This window comes from Neovison vison, chromosome 11 (genome assembly GCF_020171115.1).
Source record: "Neovison vison isolate M4711 chromosome 11, ASM_NN_V1, whole genome shotgun sequence".
NCBI lineage: Eukaryota > Metazoa > Chordata > Mammalia > Carnivora > Mustelidae > Neogale > Neogale vison.
The window spans coordinates 9249806-9275751 of NC_058101.1; the positions used below are offsets into that span (position 1 = coordinate 9249806).

General features: G+C 34.4%; 1 protein-coding gene across 5 annotated transcripts in view; it reads left to right on the forward strand.

Moving 5' to 3' along the window:
• ANKRD17 (ankyrin repeat domain 17) overlaps nt 1-25946 on the forward strand; it is a 163610-nt gene that overhangs the window by 15371 nt on the left and 122293 nt on the right. Inside the window, exon 1 of one of the 5 annotated variants that reach the window (XM_044226146.1) lies at nt 21243-21484. The exons of the other annotated variants lie outside the window; for them this stretch is intronic. Coding sequence (XP_044082081.1) covers nt 21431-21484 — 54 coding nt within the window. The 5' untranslated portion in view covers nt 21243-21430. Of the gene's footprint in view, nt 1-21242; nt 21485-25946 lie in introns of those variants that run through there. 5 annotated transcript variants of the gene reach the window in all.

Genomic DNA, 25946 nt, shown 5'->3' on the forward strand with positions numbered 1-25946 from the left:
CCTTCTTGTTCTAGCCTCATTTTATATCATTTTTTAGTTCATTCACTGTCTTCTAGTCCTCCTCTCCTGTTCTTAGAGTACGGAGACTTCCTCACTTAGGGTCTTTTACTTTCTTTCTAGGATATTCTTCCCCTAGTTCTTTGCCTCTTCTCTCTTAGGTTTCAGCTTAGGTATCCTTTCCTGTTCAGGGCTGTCAAAAGACACTTTTCCTCCCTACCCCTCTCCTCTTCTCCACCGTCCCTTTCAGTTTTCTGCCTATGACCTACTGGGGTAAGAAATAGGAGGCCCTCTTGGCCTTTAACTAAGCTTTATTAGTATTAAATATTTTAGTGGACTCCTCTGTTTCTTACCACTTAAAAAGGGATTTGTGGGTGGTGGGAGTAGGGGAGTTTGAGTATTTAACATTCCCAGATTAATAATAGCTGTTTTTTTATTCCTTTGTCCACATCAGTTTTAGTTATTAGGTTGGACCTTTTGATACTGTTCTTTTAATACATGGAGTGTCATCAACTCTCTGTGATTTTTTTTTTTTAAAGATTTTATTTATTTATTTGACAGACAGAGATGACAAGTAGGCAGAGAGGCAGGCAGAGAGAGAGGAAGGGAAGCAAGCTCCCTGCTGAGCAGAGAGCTGATGCGGGGCTTGATCCCAGGACCCCAGAATCATGACTTGAGCCAAAGGCAGAGGCTTTAACCACTGAGCCACCCAGGCGCCCCAACTCTCTGTGATTTCATATGGCTCAACCTAGTAGGTTAGAATGCTTTGATGTCTTAGAAGGCAGTTCTCCTTCATTGATCTGTCAAGAGTTTTAAATATTGTTTATTTAACTTGTCAGATGGCTTTTGCAAACTGCCATAAAATATGCCATAAAATATGAGATTTAATTGGAAATAGGTTGAAATATGGATTAATTTGAGAAGAAATAGATGTATAATACATCCAGAAACATGGCATGACTATTTTCTTCAGGCCCTTCTGTCTTTAATAAAATTTTACAATTTCCATATAGATTTTGCACATTTTGGGGTGTTTATTTCAGATTATTTTATAGTTCTTATTACTATGTTGTGTCATATTTTTTCTTCCATTATGCTTTGTAATTAGTTATTGTTGGAGTATAGAAACCTCTTGATTTTGAGATTTTGATCTTGTGTATATGGCCGCTAAACTGAATCCCTTATTAAGTCAGTTTATTGAGTTTTCTGACTAAATTGTTATATTGACATCAATAAATGATTCTTTTGTCTTTTCCTTTTCAGTGCTTTTACCTCTGGTTTGTTTTTCTTCAAAACTGTGCATCAGTTTTGAACCCTCCCAAAATGTTGAATAAAAGTGATGATAGACGCAGTCATTATCTAGGGAGTGCTAATGGGAGGACTGCTGTGTCACTGCTAAGTATCACGCAGGTATCCTCTACTAGTGTATGTCTTTCTCTTAGCTCACTAAATTTTATCAGAAATGTAGACTAACTTTTATCAAATGCATTTTTGGCATCTATTGAAATGAGTATTTATCCCCCCCTCCAATTTATTCATATAATGAATTGGAATAATAAATTTTTTAATATTAAACTGTTTGGAAAACTTAGTATGATGTAGTATTCTTTTAACATATTCTTGGATTTGATGTCATTAACATTTCAATTTATATTTTCTGGGAGATTATCCATTTCATATTAGATTTTTAAATTTCTTGGGAGACACTACACTCCTTTCCTATATCGCCTTATAAAGATTTGTGCTTGACAGATAAGATATTATGCATTCTTTTTCTTTTTAATCTTTGATGTTATGTTTTTAGCCATATTTGCAACTTGAATGTTAGAAAGGAATTTGATCAGGCACTTTGATCTCCTTATAGTTTCATAATTTTTTAAAGTGTCCTAAGTAATTTAATGCGTACCTCCTCTTTTGTAATTGAGAAAAATGTAATTGTGGTAAAAAAACACAACAAAAAAATTACCATTTTAACCATGTAAGGGTGCAGTTCAGTAGTGCTGAGTTTATTTACATTGTTCTGCAACAGATCTCTAGAACTTTTTCATCTTGCAAAACTGAAACTTCCCAGAAACTTAAACTACTCCTCATTTACAAACTTTCCTCACCTCCTGGCAACTACCATTCTACTCTGTTTCTATGAATTCGACTACTTTAGATGATTAATATAAATAGAATCATATAGTATTATTTTTGTGATTGGCTTATTTCACTTAGCATAATGTCCCCAAGATTCATCCATGTTGTAGCATATAGAACATTTCCTTCCTTTTTAATAAAGACTGAATTATCCTTTGTATATATATCTACCACACTTTGTTTATTCATCCATTGATGTACATTTGGGATGTTTCCACCTTTGGCTATATTCCTCTTGTGTGTTTTTTTTTACACTTAATTCATATCTTTTAAATTTAAATTGGCTTATGGATGGAGACAGGAACTTAATCTTAATATTTCTCAGTGGTTAATCAGTTGATTTGGCTATTTCAGTCTATCCTTTCCCACTCTTTGAAGTACTACCTTTATTTTGTGTATTTGGATAAGAGAACAGTAGACTGGATGATATTTTTCTCATTATATACATCTTCAGATGTGCTGCATTTGTATAATCTTAAGCCCCACGTACTAAAATTAGTTGTTTGTACTAAACAGTTTCCTGTGCTTTCTGACACATAGCTAACATCTGCAGGGTTTTATGGTTAACAAAGCAACTTTCCAGATTTTTCGTTGAATGTAGTCAGTGGTCTTTTGAAACAATCTCTTTTTCTCCTAACTCTAAAGCTCTGAGCAGGTGTGGCTTTTTTCCTCTCTTCCCTCCCTCCCTTACACGAGAAGTAAAGGTGCTTTTATGAAGATGACAAGAGCAGTGACGGCATGTAAATAGTAGTTTCTTATTAATTTGTGATGTCATTAGTCTTCATGTCTTTGGACTCGAACATCTCCATACATATTTAGGGCAAGAACTTCTGTGTATGTGTTTTAGTTCTTTTGTATTATCATTCCAGTGTTCTTTAGTTTTGTTTCAATGTTTTTGAAGTATATTTCAAATAAACTTGGAGTAATTTAAAACTTAATGTAGTTGCTTTTCAAGAAGTGCCAGCGTGGAAGAGCTGCTATGAGACTCAAGCTAGATAAGTTTTAATTTCATTGGTGGGATGACACATCTTTTTTTTTTTTTTTTCTTTTTAAGATTTTACTTATTTATTTGACAGAGAGAGACAGAGAAAGAGGGAACACGAGCAGGGAGAGTGGGAAGGGGAGAAGCTGGCTTCCAGTGGAGCAGGGAGCCCGATGTGGGGCTCGACCCCAGGACTCTGGGATCATGACCTGAGCCGAAGGCAGACAGTTAATGACTGAGCCACCCAGGCGGCCATTATACATCTTTGGAATCAAACCGGTGAGAGAGTATGCAGCCATGATACTAAACTGTGGTATTTTATTTTGTTTTCTTTCTAATTTTGTGTGTGTGTGTGTGTGTGTGTGTAAAATCATAAGGGAAATTGGCATTATATTTTTTCTATTTTTATTGAGTCGTATAGTAAATGTAAACTGTAAAAATTAATATAGTGGAGGAAGTTAAGGTATAATGTTGAAAATCTCACTTCTTTTACATCCTAAAGTATAAATCTTAAGTGTATGTAATTTCATGCTTTTTCTGTCTATTTTCACACATTTACCTACATGTATATTTATGTAAACAGATTCTTGTTTTGTATGAATGTGGGCATGATAAAAATACTTTGAGATTTTTTAATTAATAGTTTATCATATTCTTTCCATACAAATACACATATAGTTTCTTGTTTCCTTTAATGGTTGGGGAGTATTTTCTTGTCAGGAATCATGACTTCCCTGGTTTTATACAGTGTTTATAGCCAGTGTTTTGGTTGTACCCCGTGTTCTGCCATTACAAATAATGCTGCACTGGACTTTTTTTGATATACATTTGTTTTGTATATGTTTCTGCATTTTGGTAGGATATGTTCCACTGGTGAATGTGCTAGACCAAAGGTGGATGGATCTGTTTCTATAATTCCCATTTTATTACTTGTATCAACACTATATTTTTTAAACTATAGTAGTTTTGTAGTGATTTAGTATGTTTTGGGATATGCTAGGTCAAATGTTCGCTTTCAAATCCTATTAATATCTATTTTCTCTGGGTATTGCTCTTAGCTTACTGCTTTATCCATAAAGAGCCAGATCACCTCTTCCCTGAAGTTCATAACATTTAGCACATTGAGTGATTATAATCTCAACAACTAATATTTTATTTTATTTAAGATTTTATTTATTTGAGAGAGAGTGAGAGAGAGAGGAGGAGGAGGGGGAGGGGCAGAAGGAGAGGGTGAGGTAGAGTCCCCACTGAACAGGGAGCCCCTCATGGGGATGTGGGGAAGACATGGGGACGTGGGGAATGACATGAGGACGTGGGGTTGTGGGGCTTGATACCAGGACTCCGGGATCTAAGACCTGAGCTGAAGGCAGATGACTGACTGATTGAGCCACCAAGGTGCTTTCAATAACTAATATTTTTAAAGAGTGCTTACTATATACTAGGCATGGTTTGAATTGCTTTGTCTCATTTAATCCTCACAGCAACTCTAAGAGGTAGATAATATTACCCACATATTACAGTTGAAAAAAATCAAGACAAAGAATACCTTGCTCAAGGTCATAGTAAATGATGGAAATGGAATATAAACAGGGCAGTCTCACGTCAAGATGTGCTTTCTTAGCTCTTATAAACCATTGCCTTTCTTACTAGTCTAATGGCCTTCCTAGTAATCAAGAAATATGTTCTGTATAAATTATTAGAGATCACTAGAGATCACTAATTTTATCTTGTGTATAGGTTCTCTTTACAGACTTGTGTGAATGACATTTTATTCTAATTACACATAAGTAGTAATTGTCCCAGTATATTTAAGAGTTTGTTAGAACACCAGATTGTAAAACTGTTCTCAAGTCTCTCCCTCACCCCCAAAACACTTTGTCAGAGTGTAGCTAGTTAATGTTGTTCTGTTCTCTTTTTTTTAAATTTTTTTTTATTTTTAAATTTTTGAAATAAACATATAATGTGTTTTTATCCCCAGGGGTACAGGTCTGTGACTTGCCAGGTTTACACATTTCACAGTACTCATCATAGCGCATACCCTCCCCAATGTCCATATCCCTACCACCCTATCCCGTCCCCACTACCCCCAGCAACCCTCAATCTGTTTTTGAGATTGAGTCTTTTATGGTTTGTCTCCCTCCCCATCCCATCTTCTTTCATTTTTTTCTTTTCCTACCCCCTTAAGCCCCACATGTTGCATCTCCATTTCCTCATATCAGGGAGATCATATGATAGTTGTCTTTCTCCGACTGACTCACTTCGCTAAGCATGATACCCTCTAGTTCCATCCATGTCATCGCAAAAGGCAAGATTTCATTTCTTTTGATGGCTGCATAGTATTCCATTGTATATATATATACACCACATCTTCTTTATCCATTCATCTGTCAATGGACATCTAGGTTCTTTCCATAGTTTGGCTATTGTGGATATTGCTGCCATAAACATTTGGGTGCATGTGCCCCTTCGGAGCACCACGTTTGTATCTTTAGGATATATACCCAGCAGTGCAATCGCTGGGTCATAGGGTAGCTCTATTTTCAGTTTTTTGAGGAACCTCCACACTGTTTTCCAGAGTGGCTGCACCAGCGTGCATTCCCACCAGCAGTGTAGGAGGGTTCTCCTTTCTCTGCATCCTCGCCAGCATCTGTCATTTCCTGACTTGTTAGTTTTAGCCATTCTGACTGGTGTGAGGTGGTATCTCATTGTGGTTTTGATTTGTATTTTCCTGATGCCGAGTGATGTGGAGCACTTTTTCATGTGTCTGTTGGCCATCTGGATGTCTTCTTTGCAGAAGTGTCTGTTCCTGTCCTCTGCCCATTTCTTGATTGGATTATTTGTTCTTTGGGTGTTGAGTTTGCTAAGCTCTTTATAGATTTTGGATATTAGCCTTTTATCTGATGTCGTTTGCAAATATTTTCTCCCATTCTGTCAGTTGTCTTTTGGTTTTGTTAACTGTTTCCTTTGCTGTGCAAAAGCTTTTGATCTTGATGAAATCCCAATAGTTCATTTTTGCCCTTGCTTCCCTTGCCTTTGGCGATGTTACTAGGAAGAAGTTGCTGCGGCTGAGGTCAAAGAGGTTGCTGCCTGTGTTCTCCTCAAGGATTTTGATGGATTCCTTTCTCACATTCAGGTCCCTCATCCATTTTGAGTCTATTTACGTGTGTGGTATAAGGAAGTGGTCCAATTTCATTTGTCTGCATGTGGCTGTCCAATTTTCCCAGCACCATTTGTTGAAGAGCCTGTTTCCATTGGAATGTTGTTCTGTTCTCTTATGTTTTGTTGTTTCCCTAACCCATTTTGGGAAAAATCACATGAATGATTTTGAGACGGATTTTCATAGATTGTAAATGAATAGTATAGTATTCTTAACCTTTTTTGGAACATCAAAATACATACTGTTAGACGATGTCTTTTATTGTAAGTTCTCAAAATATTAAGTAGTTGAAGGCCATATTAGAACCTGCTACATCTCTTCTTAAATAATGCTGTCAAGTAAGTATGATACTGTAAGCTGAACCTCTCAGAGCCTCACATAAAAAGGGACATAGTAATAACCTTCTTTTGGCGGTGATCAGGTGAGATAATGTATGTGAAAACATTTGTAAACTGTTAGGAGTCTCCATAAATAATAGTTGTTAACAAGTGAAGGATTAGGAAGAATGAAGAGCTCTTTGAAAGTGGAGTTATTGGTTTGGTTATTTTTTTATTTTTATTTTTTAAATTTTTTTTTAAAGATGTTATTTTTTTATTTGATAGAGATCACAAGTAGGCAGAGAGGCAGGCAGAGAGAGATAGAGAGAGAGAGAGAGAGAAGCAGGCTCCCCACTGAGCAGAGAGTCCGATGCGGGGCTCAATCCCAGAACCCTGGAATCATGACCCGAGCCGAAGGCAGTGGCTTAACCCACTGAGCCACCCAGGCATCCCTGGTTTGGTTATTTTTTAAAAACACAATTTAAAATATGTAGTTTAGAAAAATCTCATTCTCTTCATTTTCCTTACTAATTCCATTCCATTTATTTATTTATTTATTTCACAGATTGCTAGCAAAACTCCTCAGCTGTAATTATACATGTGGGTTAATTTACTTTGGATGGAGTCAATTCCCTCATAAGGAATGAGAGTCTATAACAAAGATTCAGCAAATGATAGTTGCATGGGTTAGATGCCCTTTTAGGATAATAGTCTGGACTCATTAGATCTTTAGTATATGTGCTGCTGAAGCAAGCACAGATGTTTAGTATTTAAATAGAATAGTTCTTAAATTCCCCCAGAATTAAAAAACTTACAGTACTTTATCATACTCTTGTTAATAAAAAGGGATTGATAAGGGTAATGCAAAATTCAGCATCCTTTCCTTACTCTTTTATCTCCTTTTCTGGGAATGGTGAAGCAAACCATACATCTGTGACTTCTCTGCTATAACTTAGGCAGATGAATCTGTGATTCTAGATAAAATGGCAAAGTATCAAAGCAAAGATTTCATCATGCTGTTTTCTGTATCTTGGAACCTTTGAAACACATCTCTAACTTGCTTTGTGGATTGGTTTTTCATTTGTACTTAATTTCTTTTCTTATTTTTGCCACCATATAACTGTTACCTTACGGTCCAAGATCCTTTCCCTCATTTGACCCAATTTTTTGCTCCAGCCCGAACTCCAGTTCCTGAGTTCTCTTGGCCAGATCCAAATACTAGAATATGTTTTAGGTTGTGAATGTGCCTTAGTCTGTGGGAGCTCTTTTCATATGTGGAAGTTCTTACTTACTTTGCCTTATCCACAGATCTTCTTGTCTTTTATGCCAAAATATTAAAAAAGAAAAAAACAAAAACAAGGGTTTGGCATTTTAGCTTTTTGTCCTCCATGCATGAGCAACTTCATTGTGTATCACATGGAACCCTGAAGAGTAGCTATACTTGGCTGGAGAACCATTTATTGGTTTTGGCAGCCTTCAATGTTAAGATTCATATATCTTAATCAAATAGTAGGGTCCACCTGACTTCATTTTCAGAAACAAGTTTTTTTGAATATCTTAATCAAAGGGCAGTTAGGAAAAGGTCAGATTCTGCTTTCATTAAACCATAGGCATGGTAGTACTTGATAATTTCTGTGCCTGACATAAAATTACATTCCATTATGAAATAACCCATTGCCTTTGTATTTCTTTTCTTACAAATATTTCTCCTAGAAAAAAAGCATTTGTGGAAAGAGTTTGAAATCAAGTCGGGAAAGTTGCTTTTGAATCCTGCTTTAGTACCATGTGACTTTGGGAAAGTTACTGCTCAGCCTCATTATTTTCATGGACACTGGGGCTAATGATTTTCTTCCTAACATTTTTTTTTTTTTAAAGAATGGAAATTATATATTTAAAACACTGTTTTACATGTTAGAGGTATTCATTAGATGTTTTTCAGATTATAGTTATTACATAAAATTATTGAATGAAGTTGTCATTGTTCTTTTTCAGTCAGGAGCAGTTTTCTTTACCTTTTTTAGGTTGTGAATTTTAGTTATTAGAGTCTGATGAACACTGTGGACCTAATTTTCCCCAAAATGTACTTAAACATAGATACAGCACTTTGCATATTGTTTTAGGAGGCATTCTAAAGGCATAAGTCTGTGAACCATGAATTATGGACCTTAGGTGAAGAGTACTGAATTTTACCTTTTATCCATTGAGGAGTGCAGTGACCATCTGTACTTTGTATTATCTCTAAAATTAAAAATAAGCAGCACTTTCCCCATGTTTGCCCCAGTAATCATACCAGTAGCTACAGAATTTTTCTTTCAGGGGTTGCCATTATATAACCATTCAGAGAGTTTTGGTTTTCTTTTACAGTAATAGATTAGAAAATTTTAAATTAATATCACCTTTCCTCCTTTGCTCTTTTTCTTTTTGAAGCCACTGGAATCTTGACTTGGAGAAAAAACTCTTTGAGAGATAATTGGTTTTTATGTGTGCTTTTTTACTCCTAGAGGAATGAAGGATGTGTTACGGAATGATAACATATATTATAGTTTACAGCTTACTTCCTCATTATATGTTTAACAGCAAACCATAAAGCATTATTTTTATTTCTTCAGGCTTATTTTATAATTATTGTCCTAACTTTTCTTTTAAATATGATGGATTGAGCGCATTCCTTTAACCAGTGTCCCACTGATGTGTAAGGATTCAATTAAATGGCAGTGCTGGAAAGCAGGAACAGATGTTATTATATTAGCCAAACTACCTTAAAGAGGAGCAAAAGGACCTCATTAGCTCTGTGACGTTAATGTATATTTGCATGTGTGTGGGGAAGGAAGGGAGAAGATCAACCTAGCTGTGGATAAATCCAGATTTGAATGATGTCATCAGTACTATGTCTTTCAAATATTTAGTTTCTTTTTCCTTCTGTTTTAGCGTTGTTTTCAGCCGGGCAATAATGGCTGCCAAAGAAAAGGGGGTTAGGATATTTTAGCCAGACCTAAGTTATGTGGCCACCCCTGTGGTGATTGGGAAGAAATCACCTCCTAAATCACATGGTCTAGTTTCCCCACAAACAAGAGGGACTATATTACTAGAAAAAGGGGGAGGGGAGAAAGCATGTTGAGCAGTAAAATTACAGTTCACAGTCCACTACAGGTATCATCAGAGGACCAGAAATTTTGAAGAAGATAGAAAGTTCACGGGATCGGATTGACAGCAAAATCTAAGAAGAAATGGAACCCAAGATACCAGAGGTAAGCTCAGGTTTTCCTAGGGGAACCTCGGAAAGGCTCCAAGCTTGGAGTCAACAAATACAAAGAACAGTAGTGGGTAATTGGGTAATAATCAAGAATTTTTAAAAGACTTATTTTCCAGAATGCCTTAGTTGGAGCTCCTTTCTGCCCTTTCTCCAGCCTAAACAGCTCTGGTGGCAGTGATGCCTGCCCTCAGACCTGAAATCTAAGGACTGTGCCCTTAGGAAAGTAGACCAATAATTCAGTAGGACATCTGCTGAGATGTTGGAATCTGTGAAGCAGAGCCACTAAAGCATGCTACTCCAAAGCAAAACAGTTTGACAGTTCTCAGCGAGCTTGACTTCCTATGCGGGTACCTTGCTTGGATGCCTTATTTATATGCCAGCCTGCTTAAATAGTACTACTCTGCCTTTTAAGGGAGAAGCCACTTGGGTAAACAAACTTGAACAATCTCAGGGAAAGCCCACTTTGGGCTCCAATACTCTCTAAAGTAATCTTCCATTTGCCAATATAAATAGGGATAATCAGTTGAAAGAGGGTTAAGATGAATAAAAGAACAACTGACGTCAGATATAATTCAGAAGAAAACTTCAAAGAAAAACTGTAATTCGTTTTTATTTAAGATTTAAGAACATGTTGTAATTATTAATCATAGTTTCATTGAAAAGGGGACAGAGAACCAGAAAAGATTTTGAAAATTATAAAGAAAAATTTTAATGGATGGGTTAAATAACCATGAATCAAGACTGATTTGTTGGTTTGGAGCTAAAGAGGAGGAAATCTCTGCATGTATGAAGCAAAAAAAGATCTGGAAAAATTGAGAGAAAACTAAAGATATCTGGAAAATACATTATATCACAAAGTTTTCACATCCAAAAATATGAGTTCTAGAAGCAGAGAACAGAACAGTGGGAAGGAGAAAAATAATCAAAGAAATAATTGAAGAAAATGTCATGAGCTGGAAGAAAGATTATGGATTTCAGAATTTCAGATTGAAAGAGCCTATGTAATACCAAGCAGGATGAATGGAAAAAGATCTACATCTAGATACATCTGGTAAAATTTCAGAACTCTAAGGATAAAAGGAAAATCCCCAATTACTGCCACAGAGAGGGAATAAAGGATGAAAAATGAAATGACTGAGTTCCTAGCAGCCTTGATGAATGCTTGAAGACAGTCGAACAGTATCTTCACATTTGAGGGAAAAGAAATTTGGACCTAAATTTTTTATGCTCAACCACACTACTTATGAGGACAAGTACATTTTTTATACTTGGAAAAACTGTGCACCTTATATGAATATATTTTGAGGTATTACAGTGCAGTGAAAAATATAGCCCAACATAGAAGATATGGTGGTAGAGCAGTGTAGGTGGGAGGTTAGAGTGGCAATATTGGGCCTTCAAAAAGAACTGAAGAAACCTAGAAAAATTCAAATGTCATCTGACTGGAATACTTGGACAGTTCTTTCAATCAGTGACGTCTAAATGATACAAAATGATATTTCCCTTGGTGATTAGTATTTACCTAGCCACATTATAAATGTATATAATTGAGTTTTAGTTTTTAGAATCCACTTAGAAGATACATAAAATAGGTTTAATTAAGGTTATGGAGTGGAATATATTATAAAACTTTATAATACAAAAAAGAATATCCTATAAAATTAGTAGGAGATTGAGGGCAATAGAGGAAGGTTCAGTGCTCGTTTCATCAGTGGACAGTCAATAGATAACACATAAAAATGCTCAATTAGGAAACAGAAGTAAAATAGTATTAATGTTAAGCTGGTAACCATAGTAGAACAGTAACAGTGTGTTGCCAGTTTGATGCAGGCAGGTACAAAAAAGATCTATTGTTCATTTTGTGCCTCTGTGGCCTTTGAATTTTGAAAAAATCTCATTTGTATGCATCACATTTATAACATTAAAAAGATTAGAGAAGTTGCATCTACCTAGTTAGATAATAATGCCTTTATTTATAAAGTGACATTTGAGGGGTACATGGTTTTTTAGAAATAGAAGACACATAAGGATTAATTTCAGGAAATTAGAAAGTTGCATAGAATACTAATGTGGCTATTTTTATGTAGCATGCATAATTATTTCTTGACTGGCATCTATTCCTGAGTTTTTATGTCAGTTCCTGAATCCTTTCCATGATTCCTTTTTTTAAAAAATATTTGTTATTAAAAATTTGGATATATGGGAAAATTTGGAGCCTTTCTTCCTGCCAGTGATGAAATTTTCTTTGATATACTGAAGACCAGGATTAGAAGCCTGGTTAGACTGTAAGGAGGAAATCAGGTTGATCAAGAAAAGCCACAGCTACTAAAGGCAGGATGTCTTTGGAAGAACTAGAAGAAGGAAGATGCCAATAGAAATGGCCTTTTTTATCCTTCTAGGGATGATACTGGTATTATGTCCCTAAGCAGACATTTGTTGAATGAAAGTTAATTTTGTTTGTTTTAGAATTAATTTTATTTTGATGCCATTTCAGTATAAGGTACATTAGCCTCCTGTTTATGCTGTATATAGGTAAAATATTTTTTGAAGTTCAGTTTTAGGAGTCTTGCATTGAAAACAGATTTCTGCTTGTATGTTTTGCAAATTTTATTTTAAAGAACATGAAATTTTATGGTATTATATACCTTATTGAATGTGTAAAGTGCAGAAGATTCTAAGATCTACTTAAATTAATAGTTTTTAATGTAAGTTGGAGTGCTAAAAAAATCAATTTATGTAAAGGTATACCTTTAAAATAATTATGAGAAGTACTTTTAAAATTAATTGTTTTACTGGAAATTGTGGAATTGTGTAAGGGGGCAATGGTTTACTTAAGCACACAAAAACATTAAATATAAAGTTATGTTTGGCAGTTAAGTTAGCTTTTCAGTAATCTGTAAGCTGTAATCTGTAGTTATTCACTGTCTACCCTTTAAGCAATATTGACTGCCTTCATTGAGAGACATTGGCATGTGCTTTAAGATTAAAGTATGGGAGTTGATAGGCTTTCTAAAAATACTTGATTCTGATAAGAAATTGGTGATAAAGGAATCAAAAGATATGAATGTGGGTTAAATTTGATTTCATAAAGCATGCTAGTTAGATATCCATTACATACATAAAAGTTAGTAAATACTGCCTTCTGTTTTCTTATATTGTGTTGTTTTTTGTTGGAGATTTGGTAGTAAAACTGGATATCTGAACTTTGTGGGGGAGGTTGAAAGTAATGATAACAGGTAGCTGTGAGATCCCTTCATAAGAACCAAAGAGATATTTCAGTTACATAGAATGAAATCAGTGTGCGTGTGTGTGTGTGTGTGTTTGTGTATGAGGGTTGTGTTGGAATCCTGTCTGTATATCCACTTTGGGAATTTTGGAAAGTCAGTTATGCTCTGAGATTTTCTTTATGTGAAGATCCTTAAAAATTCTTTATGGCCAGAATTAGGTTAGCGGAATAGAGAATGATACTCTGTTTTGTGATTTTTGGCCTCGCCTTAGGTGGATAAAGAGAACTTAATGTAATACATTTCTAAGGAGATGGAGTTATAAACCTGAAAGAGTAGTCAGTCTTTTGATATTTGCAGTAATTGCTTGCTGACAAGCCATTTAAGATTTCCTATGACTACATGAGGTTAGAAATAGGGTGGTAACAGGCATCCTGAGAGCCCAGACTGATTGGAGCTTGTTGCCAGTGACCCCAAACCATCAGGAACCAAAGGAGGAGAGCCAGAGACTGTCCTCCACGATTACTTGGAGAAGTAGAATTCCAAGATTACTTGGGTAGTTTTTACACCCTAATTTTTTTTTTCCCATGCCCTTGATATTGTCTTAAGAATGGAGCTGATTCTTCAGTCTCCTAGTGTAGGACAGTTGTCCTTCAGAAGGGTTGTAGGAGTTGGTGACTCTAAAAAGTTGGTTTTGGGGACGCCTGGGTGGCGCAGTTGGTTAAACGACTGCCTCCGGCTCAGGGCGTGATCCTGGAGTCCCGGGATCGAGTCCCACATCAGGCTCCCAGCTCCATGGGGAGTCTGCTTCGCTCTCTGACCTTCTCCTCGCTCATTCTCTCTCTCACTGTCTCTCTCTCTCTCAAATAAATAAAATAAAATCTTTAAAAAGTTGGTTTTGGACTCAAGTCTTTTCTTATAATTTGTATTTTTATCCTCAGCCCCTCTTATTTCTCTACCACTCTGCCTGTGTGGTATATATGTATGTGGTAAGGTTGTGTTTGTAAGATATTTCTTTTTGTTGGAGATACTTGTTGCTTCGGAGCAAAAGACAGCTAATGTGCTGCTGACCAAATTGAGAGTGCTGTACTGTTAGTACAGCCTATTTGAAACAAAAATAACATTGAAATAACTAATTTCTTTAATATATCTACTTTTTAAAATTTTTATTTGAAAATGTACAGTACAGACAAATTTGGGGAGAGTGAATGTGACCTAAAAACAATAACTATTTTATTAATTTTGTATACATAGAGCCTATTGTGAAATACTGGAAAAAGAATGAATTCATGGTGTGACCCATCCTGGGTAGAGACAACAAATGCAACTGTCCAATGGGCACACTGTTATTGGAGTTGTGAGAAGAGGGACAAGCTGCTTTGTTTCTTACTTTGCTTACTGTGTTACTTATATTTGGACAAGACTGTGCTTGTATTCCATTCTGTACATAGGGCACATCTGGATGAAATATTTTGTTCAAATATATTGATATTTTCTGTCTATTCAAAGTAGAGTTTTGGGTTTTATTTTTTAAATCAAAGAAGAGGAAAAAATCATTGAAGATTTTAATTTTAAACTTTGTGGAGAAACAGGTTCAAGTTTTCCTAGATTGTAGACTCTTGAAGGAGACTAACTATCAGTCTACATCCTTTATGCAGTATAAAGCCTGTCACTTAATAAGCACAAAGATATTTATATAAATGCATGATGAAAATTCTAATGATGATCTTTCCAAAAAAAGTTTGCTAGGGCTTTTATAATATCAGCCTTGAGAAAAATTTTATTTATGCAGTAAAATTGTTATAAAATAGTTCATACCTTTAGCCTTAATTTAGAATATACTACTGGATGGTCTTTGCATTATTTTATGAGGTTACAATTTTAAATATCCGTATTTAATTCTTCATTACGTAAACCTTTTAGGTATTCCTGCACATATCCAGAAGCATGTCCAACTCTTAACATTTAGTATGGAGCTTTTAGTGAGGGACTAATCATTCTTATTTAAAAGTATTATTATCAGATTTGGCCCTGGAATGTATGTCAAGAAACTGAGATAGAAACTTTTTTTAGTGCTCTTTATGTTAATAAAAATTGCTTATGTGTAGCTCTGTCTTCTTATTGTGTATTTGATTTTTATGATGATGGAAGGATTACTTTTAAAATTTTATGCTTTAAAAATGAGTAGTTTGAAATAAATGTGGAAGGGAAACAAAAATATCCAACAATATTTAATTAATTTACGTTAGTAAGAAACATACCCAAAGAATTCTGTATCTTTAGAAGGGTGAATTTGGGCAGAAACTTCACCACTTACTCCTAAGTTAAAGAACCAATTAAACCTGAATGGAATTTGTATTTTAGCAGAAGTAGATGTAGAGAATTTTTTTTAAAATTTTAGTTTGTTATTTTATTTATTTATTTTTAAGTAGTCTCCACACCCAGTGTGGAGCTCAGTGTGGGGCTTGGACTCATAGCTCTGATATCAAGACCTGAGCTGAGATCAAGGTGGACACTTAATCAACTGAACCACCCAGGTGCCCCTTTTTAAATTTTTTAAAAAGGTATTTTTCTCCCCACTTTTTTCTCTTCTCCAAATACATGTATATAGATAGAATCTGCATTTTTGCCTTTTTCTTTTTTTTTTTTTTCTTTCTTTCTTTCATTAGTAGCAAATGAAGTTCCTAATCTGTCAGGGAATGAATTTATGTAATTTATTTTGATAAGGGGCAGAAATTAAATGAGAGGAGGTATAGCTTTAATTTGACATTCCTTGAAAGCGGAAATGATGAGGAACTAAGGATAAATCTCGACGTGTATTTTAAAAACTGATGCTGATTTCTGATCTGGGTTTTTTAGATAGATTTGTATCAGTAATACTTAGTATTTCTATGAAAGCAGTCAGTCTCTTCCGTCAAAATATAAACTCAACTTCTTTAGAGTATGGTAGCATAAAAATTTAAATAAATATATGTATCAAGAAATGCACCCTATAGTTATATTTAGGCACTTGTAGTACGTGTGCCCTTGCTTTGGGCATTGCTGGTCGCAGCATTATGAAACATTAGAGACAGCATAAATGCCCATCAACAGGGAACTGATTAAATACAGTATAATTCTTCAGTGAAAAGTTTAGCAGCTATCAAAATCAAAGTAATAGACCTGCACTGCTAACCTGAAACAATTATCGTGGAGTATTAGATTTTAAAAATGGGGATGCAAAAAAGTATGCATAAGGTGCTTCCACTTGTATAAAAAATAATCTGTACATCGTGTGTAGGTAATTTCTAGAAGAATACACTAAATGTGTCTTTTAAGAGGTGCTAAGAAGTAGGTTTAGTGTTCTCTTTATTTTCTTTTCTAGGTGAGTGTTTTCCATGAACATATATTGCATTAAACATCATAGTTTTGGGGTGCCTGGGTGGCTCAGTGGGTTAAGCCTCTGCCTTGGGCTCAGGTCATATCTCAGGGTCCTGGAATCTAGCCCCACATCAGGCTCTCTTCTCAGCAGGGAGCCTACTTCCCCCACTCTTTGCCTGCCTCTCTGCCTACTTGTGATCTCTCTCTCTCTCGGTCAAATAAATAAATAAAATCTTAAAAAAATTAAACACCATAGTTAATAAAAAAGAGAGTAAACAATGATGGTAATGAAAAGAATATCACTGTGCTACATTAGATATCTAGAATCCTCAGTTGTTATTATGGCATGATTGGTTCAGGTAAAATCAGGGAGATAGTATTGTGGTTTTGGTTTTTTTTTTTAAAAGATTTTATTTGTCAGAGAGAGGGCAAATGAGCACAAACAATCTGGGGAAGCAGCAGACAGAGGGAGAAGCAGGCTCCCACCTGAGCAATGAGCCCAGGACACTGGGATCCTGACCTGATCCTGAGGGCAGACACTTAATCAACTGAGCCATCCAGGTGTCCAAGAGAGTGTTGTTTTAATAATGTTGCTTTCAGAAATTTGACCAGATTTTATTAGTCTTTTAAGTTCTGTTTAATTCTTTAATATCTATTATTTTTAATGTTATATTATTATATATTATATAAGTATTAATATTTAGTATAATATTAAATGAGATGTTATTAACATCTCATTTATGCTTGGTTCAGGTCATTTCGCACTTGGGTTTCATATTTCTGCTAAAATATAACTTACAGGTAGAAAAAAGAAAAAGATATTACAAAGTAAGATTACATTTCACACATTTTGAGAGGTGAAGTTGTACATTTTTCTAGTAGTTTGCTTTTATGTAGGTGGGTGAAATTGTTCCTTTTGTTCTGCCACCAGTGATCTGTCCTTGTTTTGCTTGGGAATGTGGATTTTGAAAAGAAATAAACAAACAAAAAATTTGATGCAAATAAACTCCCTTTACAAGGAATTTTTTATTACAATAGTTTTAAGTCTTTTTTTTTTTTTTTTAAGATTTTATTTATTTATTTGACGGAGAGAGATCACAAGTAGGCAGAGAGTCAGGCAGAGAGAGAGAGGGAAGCAGGCTCCCCGCCAAGCAGAGAGCCCGATGTGGGACTCGATCCCAGGACCCTGAGATCATGACCTGAGCCGAAGGCAGCGGCTTAACCACTGAGCCACCCAGGTGGGGGAACAAACATCAAACAAAGTGTACTTTAAGTCATACAAAATAGTGTTGCTTGCTTGTCTTGGACAGCACGTGTGTGTGTGTGTGTGTGTGTGTGTGTGGTTTTTTTGTGCCTTAATACAAAATAGTGTTGCTTGCTTGTCTTGGACAGCGTGTGTGTGTGTGTGTGTGTGGGTGTGGGTGTGGGTGTGGGTGTGGGTGTGGGTGTGGGTGTGGGTGTGGGTGTGGTTTTTTTGTGCCTTATTCAAAGAAGCCAGTGCTGATTCTAAATAAAATTGCAATGCTAGGAGATTTCCTTCATCCAGTCTTGGTATTTATTGAGCTTCTTTTGTCCTTTCCCCTCTTTTTTTATGAGAGGCTTTTCTCTTCACTTTGGACCTTTGAAAATCTTATTTATAGTATTTTCTTTTATGATTTGTTATTTGCATATGTTGGTTTCCATTTGTTTGCATAACTGTTCTATGTTAATTACTATTTGCACTTTAATGGTTTTGCTGTTGGCAAAAATGAAAGACTTTGTGCCATTGAAATCAGTTTAAGCAATTGGAAAAACAGTTTGGTTGTTTGTTTGTTTGTTTGTTTGTTTTGCCTAGGTGATGAGGTTGAACTAGAAGAAAGATGGCTCATGTGGATAGTATTAGGATTTTAAGGCTGATACATATGAATGTCTTCCACATTCTTTGCACAGAGTATTTTATGCTTTGGCATATAGGTCAAAGGACCAGAAAATAAAATAAAAATAAATAATTGTTTTGCTTGTATAATAAAAATTTATAGAAATTCTGAAATACATATTCTGCTTGTTGTATTGAGTATTTCTAGTATCTTACTTCAGTGACCTAGTCATGGAACAAATGTTTTTGTCATCCGAAATTATTCCTAGTGGTAGCAGTAATTATTAGGGTTTATTACGGAGTATCCAACAATTCCTATATTCATGGCATTTCTTGTTAATCAAATGTTTAAGGGCCTGCTCTGTGCCAAAGACCATGCGGGCCCTGGGTATATATTGGTGACAAAATGTTAACCTGTTTTCATCAAGCTTCTGATCTGTAGGAGAGAAAGAGATGATAAATGGGTATAAACATCCATAATCCCGGCGGAAAGCTGTAATCACATATTTTGTCATAAAAACTTAACAGTAGTTATCTGAAAAGATAAGAGAAGTACCCTGTAATCTTGGAACAGAAGGGAAGGAGAAAGTAAATGTTTTAATTGACTTGAGGCATAAGAGGCCTGTTTCCTTAGCAAATAAAGTTGGAAAGCCTGTTCTATGTTCGTAGGAAATACAAGTGACCTAACGTAAGAGTTCTTTGAACTGAAACCTATCTTTGCTTGTTTATATTTGAGGAAGGTTTGAGAAAGTAAAACCTTGTTATTGACTTCTCTTAATCTAAGGGTGAAGCAATTTGATGCATAGAAATAATTGGCCTGGAAGAAAGGAAATAGTAAAAGCCATTTTGCTAGTTTCTTTTAAGCTCTGTCTGAACAATGGAAATTGTTTTGTTTCAGAAGCCTCCACAAATGCCAGGTATACACATACTTATATTGTGAGCACTACGTATGGCCTGAGGGGAAAAAATATATATATATATTTTTTAGAAACAATATATATTTTTTGAAGATTTTATTTATTTCTTTGACAGAGACAGATCAGAAGTAGGCAGAGAGGAAGGCAGAGAGAGGAGGAAGCAGGTTCCCTGCTGAGCAGAGAGCCCGATGTGGGACTCGATCCCAGGACCCTGAGATCATGACCTGAGCTGAAAGCAGAGGCTTTAACCCACTGAGCCACCCAGGCGCCCCAGAGGGAAAATATTTTTAATAACAGTTGTTTTCCATCAGTTCCACACAGCCTTTGGAGTCAGACTGCTCTGGGTTTGAATTCCAACTCCGCTATAAAATGTGCACCCACTCTGAGATATGATTTCTTTATTTGTAAAAAGAGGATAATATTGCCTGGAGGAGGTTTATTAGATGGAACAGAGTCTGGAACCTACTGCCTGGGTTTAAATCTTAGCTCCTCAACTTAATTAGTTTAGTTGGGGAATAAGTTGGGTGAGTTTCTTAACCCCTCTGTGCCTTAGTTTCTACATATGTAGAATGGAGATAATAGTTCTACCTTTCTTCTGGGATTATTGTGAGAATTAAATGAGTTAATACATACAAAGCACTTAAAATGGCATGTGGCATAGCGTAAGCATGATTTAATTCTTAGTGTTATTTTAAATTATTTTCACTTAGTAGGGTTATTATAAAGGTTAAATAACATGTTTATTAACAAAAAGGCCTCATTTTTCCTGACACATCAAACATACCCCCTAAATATCAGATATTAAGTAGTAGATAATTTTTCTCACTTAATATTCATATAGTAAGAAATTTTATGACTTGAGAAAGATGCTGTTAAGAAATTTTATGCCTTACTGACTGTACCTAGTATTGTTTCTAATATACGGAAGATATTGCATGTTGAATGAATGTTACACTGTTTTATAGGTAAATAATCTGAGGCCCAAGAGAACTACAAAATCCTTTACCACTGAAACATGACATCATTTTAGGAGACTTGACTGGCACTGTCATTCACTTTCTCAGCTTAGATTTGGTGTTAATAATAACTTCCTCTTCTAATTTTTTTTCCTGTATTTTTCTTGCCCTTTAAAAATTCACTTTCTTCTATTAGGAAAATTAGACTAGAAGTATTCACCTTAGAATTATAATTAGATGGGTTAATCAGTACATTGAGGAATCACTTCAGTTTTAGTTTGTGTGACACTCCTATATGTGCACAGTTATTTTATTTCTACCACAAAGCATAAAACATTGTTCTTTTCCCATTGCATTTTTTCATATTCCAGATTTTTTGCTAAATTGAGGATCAGTTACAGTAATAAATATAATATAAATTGGCTCTGCTGTCAGTCACCAACTTTATTTGCTGTTTAATGATCCAGATACAGTGTTTCTGAATTTAATTTATCTGAAATATTTTAGTCTCTTTATAGTATTTATGTTAAGGGGGCAAAAGGCCATTCTTTTGGTTAGTAAATGAAGTTAAAGATACTCTAAGAAAATGAATATACCCATGACATGTTATGGCTTGCTTCAGTACTTGTAAGTCAGTTGAATGTTGATTTTATTCTCTTAGATATTTCCAAACAGATTAGTTTAGTTTCTAGAATACCAGTTTGCTATTAAAAAAAAAAAAATCTACGTTAAGAATTATTTTTGATACCCTTAAGTCAGCACCTGTAATGTGTACGTTATATAATACATTTGCCTGACGTAGCAAATTCTTAATTTGGTATTACCTTGCCTCCTTCTTTGCGTGTTTAATGCAGCCATTAATCTCACTACAAGGCTTTACTAAGGATAAATTGCTACGTAACCCACTTCAACCTCTTTTGTTCAACCAGGAAGCCAGACGTGTTTAAATAGCTTTAAAAAATGTATGATTATTTCTTTTTTTGAAATTTTAGGATTTTAAATTTTGGTTTGGTAAAATAGGGGACTTTATTTATTTTGTCTGTTGAAATTACTTGACAGAAGTTTGGTTTGGAATAGAGCTTCTGTATCTTTAAAAAATACACAGTGAGTCACCCCCTGCTCTTTTGGTAGATGCCTGGCTAGTGAACAGCTAAGCTGCTTTAGGCATGTAATAGAACATTCCATTTCCTGTTCCCTTGCTGACACAGAGGAGTGTTCCTGCTGGCAATGATCTAATCATAGTGCAGTAAGAAACATGGCAGTTTGATAAAACATGGTGGAGACAGCGGCTGAAATGGAAGCATATGTTCTAGAAGACATTCTTGAGGTAGGGCTAGGTTTGTAAATGAAATGAAAGTTGAAATCTGAACAAAGAAATCTTATCTGCCGGAATTATTTTGCAGATGAATAGATTAGAGGAGAGAGCAAAGAGAGAGCATAAAAGCAAGATATGGTCAGACCTTATTCCTTGTGAGAATGTGCCAGTCGGGTTCACATGATTACTAAACAGGTCTAGAATTATTTTGTTTGAACTTCATGTTTTGTAAATTGTAAATATATGTTTGATAGAAAAAAAAAAAAAGAAAGGGCCTCGGACTTAATAAAAAACGATGGCTGGTGGTGACCTTTAGATTAACTCATTAGAAGGTGGGGTCTACAAAGCAGCTTTCGGTAGGTTTAGTGTCATATGTCTTAGAATTCATTTACATATCTAAGCCCGAAGCTCTGCTGGCTGTTAACTATTAGAAACAGCTGATTATTTTTGTTTCTAGAGTAAAATTAAGCATATAGATCAGTCTGATTGCTTAATGTAGCTGGTACATTCTGGTTCTGGATTTTTCATGAGACTTTGACATTATGAAATAAATTGTTAAGTTAAAAAATAAAAGACCCTAAAATTTAAGCCATTAATGCTTGAGAGTTCACAATAAAAATCTACATTTGACTCATGAGGATTTTAAATTAATTTTTTTTTCCTTGGTTGTATCAATTTTATAAGAACCTATTTGAGTATAAATCAGTTCCAGGAATACATGTCAAAGTAAAACTATAATGGGCTTTGGCCTTGGTTGTAGTATAACTATAAAACATTAGTATTTATAGATATAGATATATTTAATGTCCATTTTAAAATCTATGGATGTGTAGATTTTTTCCTCCCTCGTTAAGAAAAAAATACCGGCTAATTAAGATAAAGAGGCTCATGATGGTGAGTGGTATTCCTAATACTTACACCGTTAAGACAGTTTATTAAATATTTCACTGTCTTCAGGAAGAGACTGTATTAGAGTGGAAAGGGCTTGGGAAAATAGGCTGCAAAGGGAAGCTAGGCGGGGTTAGCAGGAGAAAAAAGCCTATGCGCATTATAAAGTGCTGCATGATCAATGAGCATTTTCTGGAGTCCCTCAGTGTGTGCTTGGAGCTGACATTGCAGCAAGTCTCATGGTTGTTCTGCAGAATGAAAACTGATTCCATTGTATTATCTCGCTCCTTGCAGACACCTGCCAACATACTCTTTCCCCCTTTCCTAAGAGCTTATTGTCTGAGTTGAATTCTCCAGTTAATTTCCATTCTTTTCTGTCTCTTTCTCTCTCTTTTTAAACTTTGATACTATTGAGTTTTCTTTATTTTTTTTTTTTAATACTATTGAGTTTTCTTAGAAATGGTATGAATTACCTACGTAGAAATAGTGGTATGTACTTTCAGGAAGGAACTTCAGTAATTAGGAGTGATCACATGACTTAGTGATTCAGTTTAAACACGTCTGATTAGATTATAAAGTTCTAGTGCTACATTTTAACGTGCTTTTTAATTTTTGTGTGGATTTTAAAGAACAGTTACAGATTACAATAAATCTACTTGATGTTTTCTTTAGCTATTTAAAATTTCAATATATAACAAATATTACAAGTCTTATTTATTAATCTGAGAAAAACCCACTTGAGTGTAGTTTTGTGTGTTTTGTATAGGTTTTTGTAATATTGTCTCAGAAATTGGCTTTTCATTATTTCCATTAAAAATGTTTAATGTTATGTTTTTATATTATGTAATTTGTTCATATTACTAGTTATTAAAATAACCTCTAACTTTAATTGTTTTTTCTAATTTTCAATCTCAGTTTGTTTCCCATATACCTGTTGCATTAAACCATACTGAGTTTTCTCTTTATCTGTATTATTTAATTCAACTATTTGTCAATGATTGGCATACTAAATGAGAAAAATTACCAAGCAGTAATAAAATATGCTTCTTTTCCAAAATTATAAGTAGTCATAATGACCCAAGAGAATAACTTGTTAGCTGTGGAGCTAAATGTACCATTTTTTAAAGTACTGCAGGTGAAGAGCATTCTACACTGCAAGCTTTCCAGAAAATTATTTTTTCTTCTTTTGAAAAGAGTTAACTCCTTGTATGCATGTCCAATAATGAATAATGAAGTGTGTCATATATCTCAGAGTGACAATTTTATTATTATACCTAATACTGAGCTATTTTAAGTTTGTCACCATAATGTTCATTTTTGTGGCTTTATTGGACATATGGAATTTTATGTAGATTTCTGCTTATTTATGTTAAACATTGGATCCCTTCTATTTTTTTTCTGCCTTCAAGTATAACGTCCTTTTAATCATTCATTTCTTGAAGATGCTCTTATTAAATCTTAGTAAAAAGAAAAAAAATCAGTATCAGTGAATATAGTGCAAATAGATTCTCATAATGCTATAGTTCACCTTTTAAATTGTTATTGTTTATTCTATATACCCATATGTATTTAACTTGAATTTTTAAGTCATCTTCAAAATCTTAAGTAAAATACATTAAGTTTCTAAAATATCATCGCTTCTCAGCTGCCCAAGATAGTGGATTAAATTGAATAACTTCTTCACTTACATTTTATGCAAATAATCCAGTCAGTAATTTTCTTTTCCAAACCAAAGTGTTTGTGTTGTTTTTGCTCACCTTAACTAACATTTGAGAAGGTAGCCAACTACAGATAATAGAAAGAGCTTAGGAGTCTATATAAATCTTTCTTTCTTTTTTTTTGATTTGTTTGTATTATGTTTGCTGAGACAGGATTATAATTTTAGAATTTTGATGCTTTTTGTACAGGTCATATGTAATAATGGATTTTCGTATGTAGATCAATGAGAAAATAGTCCTCCCAGACTTTTTTTGTATGTTCCATATTTGTGTGACCAAATACTGTATATATAAGCTGGAGAGGTTTGTGTATTAGCTCTTTATATGATAACATGAATCATATGAGAGGTCATTTCAGGAACTTGATTATGTATATTCTAGTTTTATTTATAATTAAACCAATTTCAGTAGTTTTCTTTAAGAATTATTTTACAAATGAGAAAATTTCACAAATATTTTTATCTTAATTTTAATCAAATTCAGAATACTTTTTTCAGGGTATTAGCATTTGATACATTTTTGTTTTAAAAAGGTAGCAGTTTTATGAAAATAAGAATATTAAATATAGTAACTCTAATGCCCAGTCTTGTTCCTTCTTCAGACCAAAGCCACAGTTTCTAGCTTCATCTGTACTTGATTTTATAAGTTGTGTTTAAGCTAAAAGCCCCAACTCTGTTTGTTCCTTAAAGAAAAATCCAGTGGATTAAGCATTTGGCTGAACCCTGTAGCATAGAACTAAATTAAGGGTCACATTTAAACGTAGGAAGTAGATTTATTATGAAACCATTTCTTGCTCTGTATTTATCATGACATCAGAGGGGTTTGCTTTTGTTTTTGTTTTTAAATAAGATTGAAAGAGTCACAGGGAAGTTGTTTCCTTTTGATTTATCAATGTGATAGGCTAATGGTAAATTACAGTGCATTTTAGTTCAAACAGGGGTAATCCACTTTCTATTTTCCATGAAAATTATTTTTAGTGATGATATAATATCTCCATGAAGTAGACTCTTTGAACAGGTACTTGCTATATATCTTTTTATTCTGTAGAATATATTGTATCAGCAAGTCTTCCAGTGGATTTCTAAAGTTCTCTATTTAGTATAATCATGGTAACATTTTCACAAGGAAGTGTTGGAGTAACTCTTAGAACATAAGTTTAAGTTGATCTAGAGACATAAAAGTTCAGTTAAATATGTAAATTTTTGAACTGATATAAGTAGCATTTTCCATTCATTAAGAGGTTTTGAAAGATTAGACATGTTGAATAGATTGAATCTTATAACTTCACTCTAGTATTTATTGAGTACCTTAGTCCAGCTAATTTTGCTTCACAAACAAAGTTCTGCCATTGGTTTTTAAATATTCTTGAATTCAAGATGCATTCAACTGTGTATTTGAATGCTAGTATTTTACTTCATTTGTTCGTTTGAATAATTTGAAACCCATGTTTTCAGCATTCTCAGTTTTTCAGTAAGCATATGTTTTCTTTTATCTAAGCTCATATTTTTCTTTGTTTAAGCACCTGTAGGTTATCTAATTTACCCTTATTTATGTAATTGTTAGGCATATTTATGAATGTTGGGCTATCCAGAAAGTCTCCTGGATTCTGTTCTCTGTTTTTTGTCCTTAAAGATTTTTCTATTCCCATTTAAATGAGTATGTTGTGTACGTATGGATGTTTGAATACATATAACACACTCATATATATGCTCACATATACTTTACATACACACATTCATGTCACTGCTATATTATACATTATGAATTCTTTTATTTGAAAATTGTGTTTATCTTGGAGGGAGGGGCAGAAGTTGCAACATTGCGTTCATAAACCAAATTTGGGGGAAGCATGGTGGAACGAGATGCAT